We start from the raw sequence: 15392 nt of genomic DNA, 5'->3' as shown, positions 1-15392 counted from the left end.
CCGGCCCCGAAGCCGGCTCGCAGCGGCTGCTCTTCTCTCACGACCTGGTGTCGGGCCGTTACCGCGGCTCGGTGCACTTCGGGCTGGTGCGCCTCATCCACGGAGAGGACTCGGACTCGGAGGGCGAGGAGGAGGGCCGCGGGAGCTCGGGCTGCTCCGAGGCGGGGGGCGCGGGCCACGAGGAGGGCCGGGCCAGCCCGCTGCGCCGCGGCTACGTGCGCGTCCAGTGGTACCCGGAGGGCGTCAAGCAGCACGTGAAGGAGACCAAGGTGCGGCGGGCGGGCCGGGGGGCCGGGGTCCGGGGCCGACGCGGGGACGGGAGTTGCTGCAGGAGCCCTAGGCCGGGGAGGGGAGGCGCGCGAGGCGCTGGCCGGCGTGGTGCAGCCGCAGTGGGCCGAGGTGGGAGGACAAGCCTCCGCGGAGGGGACGCTCCGGTGCAAAGTCATTGCACCAGCCCCGGGCCACCGGGCGCCGCGCTTCCCCCCCACCCCCGCCCCCCTCCGCCCGCGAAGGGGCTTCCACGCCTGGCCGTGCTGCGGTGTCGGCCTCAAGATTATGTGGACCCACTACCGTGGGGGAACTTCTCAGACTCTGAGGCACGCTCGGCATGACACCAGTGCGGCGTTTTGCTGACCCCCAAGGAGCTACATTACTGCATTGTGCATCCCGAAAGGAAGGCCGTGCCGGGTCCGTGCAGGGAAGGGTTGTGGGCGGTCCAAAACAAAGGTAGAGGTGAAAATCTCGGGCGACGGATAAGCCCGAGAAGTTCCCCAAATGACAGAATGCGTTATTATGGGTAAAGAAACCCCAACCCCTCTTTAAAAAAAACAAAAACAAAAACAAAAAAAAAACAAAAAAACCCCAGCCTTGTTGCCTCATTGTAATTGCTGCGGGGAACTTTGTGAGTAAAGTCATTAACAATCAGAGCCGTGATATTAATAGTACGGGAAGGGGGGGATGTGACAGCTGCGACTGGAATTGATGACTCCCAAGTGCAGTTGGACTTCTTGAAAAAAATACTACAGAACCATGGATGGAAAAGAGCCACCCGTTCGGAAGCCCGAAGGGTTTTTCCTGACCTGAGGCTGGAGGCACGCCTCAGACTCCCATACGGTACTGGGGTGAGGCTGGTGAATATTGCAGTCTTTACCAGCAAAGGGGTGCATCGTCTTAAACCCGAAACCTTGAACCCAGGTTGGCCTGGTGGCTTCCTGTGTCTTGTTTTCCTGAGTGTGAACTCCTATCGCGGTTCCCACCCAGGCACACACCCTTGTATCTTTCACCCCTTCTTCATCTCGTCCTCTTCCTCCCCTGCCAGAAAACATTTCTAAGCAGGAATCAGGCCTGTGCTGTTGACAGGTGTGATTTCAAGGGAGGGCGCTTGAGAAGTTCATCTGGGTTTCTCACACGCTGGGAGACAAAGGCCACCCTACCAAGGGGGTCTGTGATAACAGCTCTGGCAGGGGAAAGGCCGCTCTCCCAGGAAGAGCCTGCGAACCACTTCCCCGGGGCAGAAGTGACCCTTGGTAGCAGCAGAGTCTTTCTGCTGGCCAGTGCGCGTGCCTCCCCAAGACCCCGAAGTCCGCACGCACGCGGGTCCCCTGGCTTCCCCTCAGAGAAATGCCAATCAGGCAGTGGCTGCCCCGACTGAAAGAAAATGACAAGTTCGTGTGCAAAAACAAACAAACAAACACAAAAGTATGTGGGAAATACTACTTTCTATAGCGGAATGCTCGTTACCAATTCCCATCGGTGTTATTACGTCGGAAAGACGATTTTTTTTTGGTCTTTATGCCGTGTTTCTGCATTGTCTTACTAGCACATGGTTGCTAATGTCTTTCTGCAGGTTTTTTTTTTTTTTTTTTTCCTTTAAACAAAAAATGTTTTGCCCTGACCATCTTCTCCAGAGGTTTGTGACTTTCGGAAGGCAACTCATTTCACCGTGTCACGGCCTCCTGCCCCGGGACTCAGGCTGCCCGGCCAAGTTCACTACCGGGAGCTGCCATGTTTATCAGTTGTCGGTTCCTGTTCATCTTGACTTTGGTGGTTAACTTTGTTTACGGTTATGTTCTGCCCGCCTCCTTCCACCATGTGTAATTATCTACAGAGTTGGGCTTAAAATACCTATTTAGGAATTAAGCAGAAAATAACTGTAAGGTAAGGCACCAGCTTGGATATATCTTGAAGGTGGCCTCTGGTGATTTGCTTTGAATTTGTTGAAGTCCACCGTAGCTCCGGTGGTGGTGTTTTCTTTGCCACCGGAGCGTCTGTAGCTTCTGAGCTTAGGGGCCTGGGAACCTTAGGAAATGGGGGCACGTAGCATCCATCTGTGGATGGCAAGACCCAGTTCTTTGAGAGTAGGTTTGTTGGGGAGGGGAGTTGTATACCCGAGAAGTAGCTCTAGGGTCCCAGGAACTCTAGGGACAGATGACCCGACTGGGGCGGTAGGGTGGGTCCTGGGACCTTGCACTTTCGGAAGTGGTTTAGGAAGAGTTTTGTTTTTTTCTCTTCTTCTCACTTCTCCTTGGAAATCCGTAGAGGCTGTAAAGGAAAGACTCTCAGACCAAGGCTGAACATTTAGGTTCTGATGCCCACTCCATCCGATTTGGTTATGAGATCTGAGAACCCATTTACTGATAGAATAACGTGGTTGACGGTGTGGAGAAACGTATTTCTTTTTAAAGCTGCCACCTCTTGGCATCTTTTAAAATAGTACCCTTTTAATGTGGAGCGTTCAGTAGGCTGTGGAGTATTTCTGTCGTTTTCGGGTTAATTTGTTGGGCAATGAGTAAAGGGGTAATATTAGTCTCTTGATGCACGCTTGAAAGGAACAAATTCATGACGAGACATGAAGAGGCTGGCCGACAAGTTCTGCCCCCTCCTGGCCCCTTCAGTGAAACTTATCAACAGAAATCAAATAAGTAGCTCTTCCTTGGAGACTGCAGAATTTATGGTCCAGTTCCTGAGGCTTCCAGCAGCCAACGTTGAGCTTCTTTAGGACTTAAACACGAAGTTTGTGCTCCTTTCTTCCCTCAATCTTCTGACCCCTTCAGCACGGTACTCCTTGAGACTTCCCCGTTTGGCCATGGGTGTCCTTTGTGACTGACCCCTTCCCCATCAGCGACCATCCTTGAGTAAACTTTTGGAGTAAAGCCAAATGCCGGTAGTCTCTCTGCCTTCTCGTGCACTGGCTAGACCCGGCGGGCCTTTCTGGTCTCCAGCGGTTATGGTTGGACACAATGGCCCCTGTAAGGAAGAGAACAGACTGCCGTCTGTCCGTCCAAGTTTGGGGGCTTCCTGTTTAGGCTTTGGCTTTCCCATCTCTTGTGCACTGTCCCTTGCTTTGAGTTACCACAACGTTCAGAGTCTCTCCTGGTTTGAGATTTGATGTCTCAAAATGAAGCTGTCTCTGCGATCACGCTGCTTTTCGAAGGCCGTGTGTGTGTGTGTGTGTGTGTGTGTGTGTGTGTGTGTGTGGCATCCCTCATGACACATCCCTCAGGAATTGGCTTTTCGGTTTATTTTTGGCTTCTACTCAGACCAGCATTTCCACTGGGAAAACTGTTTAGGTGTAGCATCATGGCATGTGAAGCTGGCTTTGCTTCACTCGTCCGGGTGCTGGACCCATTAAAAGTCATTGTTCTTAGTGATGTAATAGGAAGAAGTTATGGAAGGTTAACCAAGATGCAGGACCGAGTGCATCTCGTTGCACTTGACTCAGAGGGGATCACAGCACTTGTAGACTCGCACAGCTCCCCTGTGCTTTTTTGTTCTTTGTCCTTTGGTTTCCCCCCTTCTGACTTCTGGGACCCGGTGCCGTGATGGAGCCTCTGTCTGACTTGCCGCCTTGCTCAAGGGCACTTTCACCAGAAGAAGGGTGTGTGTTTGTGACCTGCCATTGGAAGTCAAAACCCTTGGGTGCTCTTCCCAGCTGTCACCTACTCTGAATGACCTTGGCCTAGTCACTGCCTCATTTTCTCTCTGCAGTAAAATACAAGATCTGTCTTCCTAGCCCCTGAAATGAGCCTGAACCAGAAGCGTAGCTGAGTGCTGTGGCCACTTGGCTGTTAGCAGACACCAACCTGATGTCCGTCGGACAGAGCCAGACACCCCTGCCCCGTCCCTTCAGGAGACCACTTCCATGCGTCACAGAGTGGCGCTACACCCAGGAGGCACCTTGGGAGGCAAAACGTGCGCCACAGGGGTTTGTTTCAGTGGTGTAGGAGTTCCTCATTGATCATGTTGTTGCTCTTGACCTGGTGGGTTATAGATTGGACTTCTTTTTAAGACTCTTCTATAGATACTCTTGAACTTTATGCGCCTTTAAAGTAACACCTGCCTGAGGTGCCTGGGTGGCTCCGTGCGTTGAGCATCTGACTCTTGATTTCTGCCCGGGTCACGATCCCAGGCTCATGGGATCAAGCCCTACATCATGCCCTGTGCTGAGCGTGGAGCCTGCTTAAGATATTCTCTCTCTCTCTCTCTCTCTCTCTCTCTCTTTCCCTCCCTCTCCCCCCCTGCTCCCTCTCCACCCCTTCCTCTCCCACTCCTCCCCCTCTCTCCCCCCTCTCCCCTTTCCCTCCTCTGTCTCCCCCTCTCCCTCTCTCTCTCTGCGTCCCTCCCTCTGTCCCTCCCTACTGTCTCCAAAATAAAGAATAAAAAAAATTAAAGTAACACCTGCCAAAAAGTCCACCAACCTCCAGGAGAGGGATGGAATGAACATATACGTGTGCATATTTTCCAGAATCTGGAGGATATCTTTTGAAATTTCCAAAAGAATGAATTACAAAGATGGTAGGTTATTGCTTTTGTATTTTAACATAATATGGATAAGCATTATGTAGTGTTACTGTGTGCCAGGCACTCTCAGTGCTTTCTGCATATCGCTCAGTGCTCCCAATAACCCTGTGAATTAGGTCCTGCTATTATCTGCACGTTTCAGAGGAGGAAACTGAGGGGCAGAGAGGTTAAGTAACTTGTCCGATGTCACACTGCTAATAAGTGGAGGAACCTGAATACAAATTGAAGTAAATGTAGTTCCCACCTGAGAATGTTTAAGTTGAGCATTCATAGATCATTACTGCATCAAGTGCCCTGGTTGAACATGAGTCACAGACCCTGTGGTCGGTATTAATCATCCAGTCATTAAACACTTGAAAGTCTTAGTGGAGAGGAGGTAACCCCAGGTAAGGAGAGAGGGAGGAGCAGGGTGTTGGGATGGGTGGAAGGTGTACCGGTGGCCAGGGGAGAGCGAGATCACTCCGGGGACACGATGGGAGGAGGCGCCAGGTTGGCCCTTGTGCTGTGCTTCTGTTCTGCATTTTTCATTCCCTGGCCCCGCCGTCATTCTCAAAATAATTGTCAAAACATACATTTTATTTCTGGAGAACCTGTGAGCGCCCCTAGATGTTGAATGAAAGCAAGCTCTGTGTGATTCATTCCAGTGCTGGTTTAGTCCCCTCCGCACCTCCTGGACCAGAAGTCTGGGGAACGGGCGTTTCTGTGTTGCCTTAGAAATGGTCAGCCTTAGGAAATCCAGCTTGACCTCCTGCCCCCAAAGACCTGTCCGCCCTCTTGCTGCTGTTGTCACCCTCCCGCTGGGAATGCTGAGTCATGAGACCGGTTCAGAAGGGCTCCTTGGAGAGAGGCTGAGTTCCTTCTCCTTCAGTCGCCCAGAACCTGACTGTGCTCTCGGCCTTCTTCTTGTTTTAGGACATTAAAGGTCCTGTTGCGCCCTTCCCGTTCCCACTTCACTGTTATCCCTGCTCTTCTTTTTTTTTCTTTTCGTTTTCCTGTTCCATCAAGAGAAATCTTGCTCTCTTTTTTCCTGTTTTACCCAGGGGCCTCATGGAATCCAGTGGAACTTCTGCGGGGCCAGTACTTTACAAAAGGGATGCGGTTATCAGTTATCGTGCGTAACATGAATCAGCATCACAACAGCGCTGGGCCCATGATCAGTGTCAGCTGCCCCCGGTGGTCCCCTCACAGTTGGATTTAGGGTGATGTCTTTTTAAAGAGCCATTCTGCAGTTTTAACTGGGAGGAGGACGTGATCTGTGCTCCTATTCCGATTGATGGAAGCTTTCAGAGTTTCCCTGCCCAGAGCTTAGCCTGCTTCTGGATGGGAGGGTGCTGATTCACATGGATAATCGAAAGAGGGAAACGTGCTTTTCCATTTACAAGATGCTCTCGCTTACACTTACTAGGATTTTGGTGTTTTTAACTGTAGCTCCTTCTGAGACTCCACCTGCCCGGTGGCTGGGCGCCACTGAGAAGGTGGTGCTTTCAAGGGTGTTGCGTGCCCCACACTCACGGCTCTAGTGAGCGGGGTGCACATTCCGAATTGCTTCCGTCGCTGACATTTCTGCTGGCCTCAGGGGGCTCTAGTAGGAACCACCTGACACGTGTGTGGTCACAGACAGGGAAGAGCAAAACGGTTACTGGAAATTTTTGTACTTCGGAATCAAATGGAGTCATGTTCACGGATGGCCCTCTGAAGTCTGTCTACTCCAGGGTTGTTCGCCCTCGTTTTGCTCTTAAGTTGCACTCTGAGGTTGAGCCTTCGACCCAGGGCCGACCTTGTTGAATGGATCTTTTGGTCAGTTTTGCCTGCAGATATACTGTGTTGTTCTGAAGCAAGATTGTGAAAAACAAGTTTTTGACTTAAACATTGAGGCAGATGATACACTGTTCAGAAGTATTCAGCTAGGCAGCATGTACTGGAACAAATGGCCTTTTGGGGTTAAATCTGGTTGACTGGTTGGCCGAGGGATTTGCCTATTTTGAGACTGAAACACCTAATTTTTTGTAGCTGGGTCGAAGGAATACAACACTTATCAGATCACTTTGGGTTTAAATCAATAGCATAGGGGTGCCCAGCTGGCTCATGCAACTCTTTTTTTTTTTTAATTTTTTTTATTAAAAAAAATTTTTTTTAATGTTTATATTTATTTGAGAGAGAGAGAGCATGTACTGGGGAGGGAGAGAGGGAAGCAGGCTCCAGGCTCCTAGCTGTCAGCAGGGAGCCTGACGCGGGGCTTGAACCCACAAACTGTAAGCTCATGACCTGAGCTGAAGTCGGACACTTAACCGACTGAGAAACCCAGGCCTCCTGAGCATGCAGTCTTGATCTTGGAGCTTTAAGTTCGAGCCCCAGTTGGATGTAGCCATTAGTTAAAAAATAAATAAATAAATAAAAATCTAAAAAAAAAAAAAAAAAAAAAAGATCAAAGTAACCTAGCTATGTCCGGTGAGGATTCATTCTAGCTATGATAATTTAAATTTTTTTTGAATTTAAGATACTGTATATTGCTTAAAAAAAAAAATAGAAAAGAAAACATATTTGATTCTATCCAACAATAAAATGAAAACCCCCAGCAAGCAGGAGAGATTTTCTGCAGTCTTAAAAAGAGTGTTCTGGGGTGCCTGGGTGATGACACTCAGTGGTTAAGCTGCTGACTTCGGCTCAGGTTGCAGTTGGTGAGTTCAAGTCCCGCGCTGGGCCCTGGGCTGATACGACAGCTCCGAGCCCGGAGCCTGCTTCAGATTCTGTGTCCCCCTCTCTCTCTGCCCCTCCCCAGCTCGCACTGTGTCTCTGTCTCTCTCAAAAATAAACGTTAAAATAAAATTTGAAAAGAGCATGTTCTTCATTTACATCCTGCAAGTGAGAGCTGGTCTTTGACACTCAGCAGCTCTGATGAGGTGCTTCGTCTTGTTTTCATTTTGATCTTTTTTTTTTTGTGGGAGATGCTGCTGTGATGACGGTCGGTGAAGTTGTTGTGACAGGCATGTCCACGGCACTTCTTGCTAGCCCCTTAAGTGCAGGTAGGAAGGGACACACACACGCATCTGTGTCTTGTGTGGCTTCCAGGAGGATCAGGAACAGAGTCTGTGCTGAAAGCATCCCCTTATTTGTCTGCTCTGACTGTTCAATTACTTAAGGGAGTTTGAGGGCCCTGAAGGTTGATGGTACCATCTTCAAGCCAAAGAAGAAAGCTGCTCTCCCTACCTCCAGTATGCTGCAAGAGGTATCTGCCGCCATTTCCTCACGACCTCTTAGCCTTCCTCTGGCCTCTCACCACTGGATGTGAATGGCTCTTCTGAAGGTCACAAAGGACTAATGGATTCCTGGTCACTGTATTTGCTGACTTCTCCCTAGTCCTTGTCCTTTTGGTCCATCAGCCTTGTTGATTGTGGTCGGTCCTGCCCTGTTACTGGAAACTTACTTTCGTTGGGTTCCATATACCCAACCATACTGAATTTTTCCCTTTAGCCTTTGTGGTTTTTGTTTTGTTTTAAGAGTTATTTATTTATTTTGAGAAAGAGAGAGGGAGAGAGAGAAACCCAAGCAGGCTCCACACTGTCAGTGGAGCCCGACACGGGCCTCAATCTCCCGAACTGTGAGATCATGACCTGAGCCAAGATCAAGACTTGGATGCTTAAGCGACTGAGCCTCCCAGGTGCCCCTTCTCTTTAGCTTTTTCCTCTTACCTCTGTGAGACTTCTCCACATACCACGTTCTCACTCCCCTCACCACCTTCCTATCTTCGGTACTTTTGTTCACTCTCGTGGCTGCAGCTGGCTCTCGCACTCAGCTTCCACACCCGCTCCGCAGTCCCCACCGTGGACCTGACGGCTCCCTCCTGTCATCTAGAACTTCAGACTTTGTGGGTGTGAAGTTTCATAAGTGTAACTGCCCTTCCCACCCCCAGTTCCAACTTTTGATCATGAAAAATCTTCAAGTATACAGAGAAGCCGAAAGACTAGGCCAAAGAGTATTAATTACCAATGATGATGAGTTAGCAGTTAACATTCTGTTCTCTGTGCTTCACCTGTGTATGTAAATATATGTTCTCCTGAGTCGTGTGATAAGCCAGAAGCAGACGTGACAGCGGGCGGCTCTGAATGCTTAAGCTTGCGTCTTCTAAAATTCAGACGTTTGGGATCATTTGAAATTTACCTTCTTGGGCGCCCATTCTAATTTAAGTGTGCAATTCAGTGGTATTAAATGCATTCGTAACGTGCAGCCACCCCCGTCATCCATCTCCAGACCTCTTTTCATTCTGTAAGACTGAAACTTGGTGCCCACCGAACAATAACCCCCTGTTTCTCCCCACTCCAGCCCCTGGCTACCATCGTTCTACTTTCTGATGTGAACTGTCACTTCGCTTAGAATAATATCCCTAAGACTCATCCATGCTGTAGCAGACGGCAGAATTTCCTTCGTTCTAAAGGCTGAATGAGATTCCACTGTATGTATCACAGCTTTCAGCCTGGCTCTTCATCTGTCGGTGGACACCTGGGTTGCTTTCCTGCTTTAGCCGTCCCGAGTAACGCAGCTCACGAACACAGGCGTGCAGATACCTCTTCGAGATCCCACTTCCGGTTCTTTTGGGTGTATCCCCAGAGGTGGGATTGCTGGGCCATGCGGTAGTTGTATGTGTACTTTTTTGAACAGCTGGCCTACTGTGCTCCACAGCAGCTGCATCATCTCATGTTCCCCCCCAGCCGTGCGCAAGGATCCCGGTTTCTCTATGGCCAGTGTTTGTCATTTGTGCGCGCTCTCTCCTCTCTCTCTCTCTCTCTCTCTCTCTCTCTCTCTCTGTTTTATTTCAGCCATCGTAATGGGTGTAAGGTAGTGTCTCACTGTAGTTTTGATTTGCGTTTCCCTAAGGATGGGTGATGTTGGGCATCCTTTCACATGCTTCTCGGTCACTTAAATATCTTTGAGGAAGCGTTTATTCAAATCGTTTGCCCATTTTTGAATGGGGTTATTTGGCGGTTTTTTGTTGTTGGGTTGTAGGAGTTCTGTATATATTCTGGATATTAATCCCTTATCAGATATATGACTTGCGAATATTTTTTCCCATTCTGTGGGTTGCCTTTTTTATTCAGTTGATACTGTCTTTTAATGCGTTATAATATGTTTTTTTAAATATTCATGAATCCAGTTTGTCTGTTCTTTCATTGCCCGTGCCTCTGGTGTCAGCCTCCCATTCTAATTTGTCATCAAATCTTTGTTTGAAATGCCTCTTGCCTCCTCTGCATTTCCTTTCTGCAACACGAGCTCACTCTGACCGTGTTGCGCCTGGACTGATCTCGCCTGGTCTCCCTGCCTCTAGCCCTCTGCAGCCCAGTGTGCAGTGCCACAGGCTGACCTTCTGAATGGCTGTTGGATTGTGTCGGGACCCAGCCTCCTGACACGCCTTAGCTTGTCACTCAAGGCTCCTCGTCTGCGTGTCGTGCTTAATCTTCTGCCCCTTCAGTAGACTGCATCTAATCTGTTTCCCCGGTTCACTTGTGCCGTTCTCTTCCACTGATGCCCCATGGCACTTAACGTGACACACTTGAGGTCTCTCTCCCTGGATTGGAAGCTTCTTGAGAGACAAAGACAGTGACTCCTGATATGCTGTGAAAGCTTATATTTTGAATGGCTCACGTCTAGTTTCGTGGGAGGCGTTTGTTTGAGTTAATGACCAGATCCTTCCCATTCACCTACAAAGAGTATTCTTAGCCTTTTTCCAGACGCTTCATGATCTGTGCTGGAGCTATGCGGGCACCTCGCCAGCTGACACGTCCCCTTAGGGTACTAGGTAGGTTGCCCATGTAATTTATCGTCCAAGCTGGGCTCTTTCGAGAGCACTATGAATAATTGCTCCAGACTGAGACATGTGGGTATCCTAACACCAGGAAGAGCAGATTAATCAAAAATACACCGTGTTGTAGTTGACCGTTTCAGCAACTTCCATCAGAAGCTCCCCAGGCAGAGCATGAGCCCAGTGGGCTAGGATAAAGCTAGCCAGAGCTGGTGTCGGCTACGGCCGAAATGCAGCTGTGTCTGGGATTAAAACCTAGCAGGAATTGAGACACTCTCCTGGCCACAGGCTCCCTAGGAGCATGGCCTGGGATGAGAACTAAGAGGCTGTGCCTCACGAAGCCAGTAGAGACTCTCCCTGGTTGGTGCCATTCTGGGTTTCCTTTAGGTCCTCGTGCAAGCTCTGAATGATCTGGAAAAAGCACCAGTTCAACATTTAGAAGCCGCCCAAGTTCTAGCGCCCACAGTAACTTCAAGACTTTGGTGGAAGCCTTCACCGTCTCTGAGCCTCAGTTTCTCAGCTTACGAAATGGGGACGATGCCCATCTCAAGGCTGTCGTCAGGGGCAGCTGTAACAACCCAGCTGAAGAAGACACTTGCGAGACCTACGTTCACACGTGTGAGGTCATGAATGGAGAGCAGCCCAACAGCCCTCACCTTAGGAGATGGTTTTGGGTCTTTAGTGTGAGCCTGCTTTTGCTGGAAACAGGACAGGGCCCCAGCGGTGCATTGCCTGGGAGCGCAGCTTGGGCTCTGTGCTCTGCCCGCCTCGGTGCTCTGGGGCATCCTAGAGAGCGCAGCCTGGAGTTGGCGTGCCTGTGCCCGGCCTGTTACTCTGAAAGAATCAGGCACCATCTATTAACACGGCTCACCAGGGGTGCCGGGAGAATGGGGAGAGCGTGGATCCATGGAATCCAGAGCAGCACTTCTGGAAGGCTAATGTGTGTGGCCTTGCCTGGGGCTCTTGTTAATGCAGTCTTCTGAAATGGCCAGGGGTGCATCTGAGAGTGTGCACGTCTAACCTGCCCCCTGGGACGCTGATTCTGCTGGTTGGGACTGTCCTCGGAATTGAACTGACAGTGTAGGTCCTTCAGAAACCCTGTTGATGTCTGTAGGTTCAGGTGTGACCCCCGTCACCCGCCCTCAAACTGTGCGTGTAACTGGTTTGAGGTTTTTGTCTCCCCTCTGCCTTAGTCTTCTGGTAGCAGTGGTAATGCCAGAAATTATCAAAAGGGGGGCGGCAGGAGAGAAGAGACAATAAGTACCTCTAATAACCAGGCAGTGCTTTCAGAGCCTAGTGTTCCTGTTGGAAACACCTGCTTCTCCCTCCCCCTCCCCCTCCCCCCATTGCCTACTGACCGGTATTAATGCACAGTTGCCGCTAAGGGTTTTGCTGGATTTCATTTCTTCTTAGGATGCACATATGATTGTTGTTACGAGAAGAATGCAACCAGTCCAAGAGGAAAATGATTGAAACTTGCTTTTTTTTAATATATACATATCCATCCAGTAGCAGTGGATTCCTGCCGTGTGCCAGGCGGTGTAACAAATGCTTTACACGTATCATCATCTTACTCCTTCCCTAAAGTGGCCAGTGTCCCCATGTTAGAGAGGGAGAGCCTAAAACCTAGAGAATGCCTGTAACTCGCCCAAAGCCACACAGCTAGCGAGGGGCAGAGCCTGGGTGTCTATGCTGCCAGAGCACAGGCCCTTTTTGCCGGCTGGGTGCTGTGGGAGTACAGAGAACACCCCTACACAGGCCCTGCACTCTAGATCAGGGACCAGCGTTCTTTCTGTAAAGGGCCAGATAGTAAATATTTTAGGCTTAGCGGGCTATACTGTCTCCTTCACGACTGGTCAACTTTGCCATTGCAGCGTGAAAACATTCAGAGACAATAAGGGAGCGAGGGGGCATGGCTGTGTTCCAGTAAAATCTTATTTCAAACAGGCAGCAGGCTGGATTTGGCCTAGAGGCCATAGTTTGCCGATCTCTGCTCTAGAAGAGACCTGACTGATGGAAATACAGTGTGAGCCACGTCTGTAATTTTAAACTCGACAGGAGCCACGTTTGAGAGAGTAAATAGAGGGGCGCCTGGGTGGCTCAGTTGGTTAAGCATCCAGCTCTTGATTTCAGCTCAGCTCTTGATCTCAGGGTTGTGAGTTTAAGCCCTACATTGGGCTCCGTGCTGGGCGTGAAGCCTACTTTGAAAAAAAGAAAAGAAAAGGTAAACAGAAACAGGTGACATTACATTTAATAAGTTTTATGTGACCTGTTCTACCAAGACACCATACCGATATGCAATCAGTATAAAAATTCTTAGGAAACATTTTACATTCTTCTGTCTGTAGTGGCTCATGCGTTGGCTGGCGTTCTGGTGGGAGAGAAAACCCTCCAGTCCCTTGCTCAGTTTTGTTTTCTTCAGAGCATCTAGCATTATTTGAGATTTCATTGCCTCGTTTCTTTGTTTACTGTCTCCCCAGCCAGAAGGGCAGAGGGCAGAAGCGAACCGTTCCCTGCTCTCCGTGCCTGAACAGAGACTGGCCCAGAGCCGGTGCCCGGTGGTCCTTGTTTAACGGGTGAATGGGGTACGTGGAAGGTAGAGGCTGCTGAGTCCCGTCTGGAGGCACAGACAACATTGCGGGGGGGGGGGGGGGGGGGGGGGGGGGGGGGGGGGAAAGTGGGGGAAGCGGAGACTGGTGGGAGAACTTTAGGAAGAGCTTTCATGCAGGCAGCTTTTGAGTTAGGCCTTGGAAGGTGAGAAGAATTTGGAACAACAGTGGTGGGAGGGAAGCGCATCCTGAGCGGAAAGATCAACGTGAAGAAAGACAGGCGCAGGACGAGTTCACACATTTGGGAGAAATAGTTCACTCAGGCCCTTGGAACTCCTTTACACTTAAAAATTATTGACGATCCCAAGGAGCTTTTATTTATATGGGTTGTATCAGTATTTGCACGTGCAAAGTGAAAGCAAAACTTAAGCCCTAAGAATACCCAGGCACTCGTTCTGGCCATCAGAGCAGGGACATCGTTACGCCGCGTGGCCTCTGGCAGGTTCCACCGTGGACTTGAGAGAGGACGAGAGTGCCAAAGGCAGATTCCATCTTAATGGGACTGCGGAAAGGTTTTGACTTGGGACCTCCCGAAGGGGGTCTCAGGACCCCCGGAGCATGCGCCCAGGACGGCTGAGCTGGCAGTGGGGTGGAAGGAGGAGGCAGGCGAGAGGGAGCACCCGTTAGCCGGGCTGGCTCCGGTCGCCGGTGGTGGTGACAGCATTTCTCACGTCCTGTTGTGCTCTCGGTGTGTTGCGATCACTTCACGTGGGGGGCTGTTTAGGGCCCTCCGGGAGAACCCTGTGGCGTAGGTGTTCCTATTTTATGTGTAGCGAAGGAGAGTTTGGGTGCAGCCCAGGCAGGTGCCCCCACAGCCACAAGGTCTGCTGCCCCTCCGGGACTGCGCAGCACACGGCTTCTGTGGGGTAAGGGTCTTTGGATGACAGCCTCTGTCTGGAGTTTGGCTTTGTGTTGTTGGTGTTTTTCCACGTGATGAAGAGCCACTTCACAGTTTGCGGTGAATCGCGTGGCAGCATTTCCTAAGATGGAATTGGGGGAGGGGGGTGGGATCTGGGAAGCCTGGGGACCAGTTAGGAGCTTTTGCAGTGCTGGCGAGTTCTATCTTTTGTGCATTTAATTTGCGTGGCATTTCTCTCTCTCTGTCTGTCTCTCTGTCTCTCCCTCTCCCTCCCTCTCCCTCCCTCTCCCTCCCTCCCTCTCTCTCTCTCTCTCTCTCTCTCTCTCTCTCTCACACACACACACACACACACACACACACACGGCAGAGTTTTGAAAGTGCCGGTTTTCATACAAAATGGCCCCTACGTGTGAACCAATAACTTCCTCTAGTATTCAGTGAACAAAGCAGCAACCTATTCCAGTGCCAGAGGGAAAGTTGGTGTGTTGGAGGACTTACTGATAGCTTTAAGGAGCTTTTTAAGGATAATTTTGACGATGCTCAGTTTGACCTTGGGACCTGACTCCCAAGTACAATGAGGACTATTGAATCGGAGAGCAGTCAGGGCACTTTGAGTTAGAGCAGTAGGGATAGACAGGTAGAGGGAGGTTGGGGAAGGTTGCTCTTTCTTTCTTTATTCCTTTCTTTCTTTCTTTATTTTTTTAAAGTTTATTTATGGGGCGCCTGGGTGGCGCAGTCGGTTAAGCGTCCGACTTCAGCCAGGTCATGATCTCGCGGTCCGTGGGTTCGAGCCCCGCGTCGGGCCCTGGGCTGATGGCTCAGAGCCTGGAGCCTGTTTCCGATTCTGTGTCTCCCTCTCTCTCTGCCCCTCCCCTGTTCATGCTTTGTCTCTCTCTGTCCCAAAAATAAATAAACGTTGAAAAAAAAATTGTTTTAAGTTTATTTATTTTGAGAGAGTGCGAGCACGAGTGAGCAGGGAGGGGCTGAGAGAGAGAGAGAGAGAGAGAGAGAGGATCCCAAGCAGGATCTGTGGAGCTCAGGGCTTGAACCTATGAACCATGAGATTGTGACCTGAGCTGAAATCAAGAGTCGGATGCTTATCTGACTGAGCCACCCAGGCGCCCCAGGGACAGATTTCTCAGATGGTGGCAGGCAAGAGCCATTAAGGGCATTTAGGAGTGGCAGGGAAAGCAGGTGTAACACAACTGGGCTGGAGCAGTGGCTGTCCACATGCCCAGGGTCTCAGATGATCAGAAGGGAGTTGGGGAGCCATTATGTACGTTTTTCTTTCTTTCTTTCTTTCTTTCTTTCTTTCTTTCTTTCTTTCTTT

The 15392-nt window shown here is 50.2% G+C and overlaps 1 protein-coding gene across 1 annotated transcript in view; it reads left to right on the top strand.

Annotated features, from left to right (window-relative positions):
• Positions 1-5: 5 nt before the first annotated feature.
• UBE2O (ubiquitin conjugating enzyme E2 O) overlaps positions 6-15392 on the top strand; it is a gene marked incomplete at its 5' end in the record, with an annotated part of 57702 nt that continues 42315 nt past the window's right edge. Inside the window, one exon of the mRNA XM_040456775.1 lies at positions 6-269. Within this exon, the coding sequence (XP_040312709.1) occupies positions 6-269 (264 nt within the window). The remainder of the gene's footprint in view (positions 270-15392) is intronic.

Source organism: Herpailurus yagouaroundi, unplaced genomic scaffold (assembly GCF_014898765.1).
Source record: "Herpailurus yagouaroundi ecotype Mexico unplaced genomic scaffold, PumYag 217, whole genome shotgun sequence".
NCBI lineage: Eukaryota > Metazoa > Chordata > Mammalia > Carnivora > Felidae > Herpailurus > Herpailurus yagouaroundi.
The sequence above is the reverse complement of the archived record's forward strand: the minus strand, read 5'-3'. Positions and strand labels throughout refer to the sequence as shown.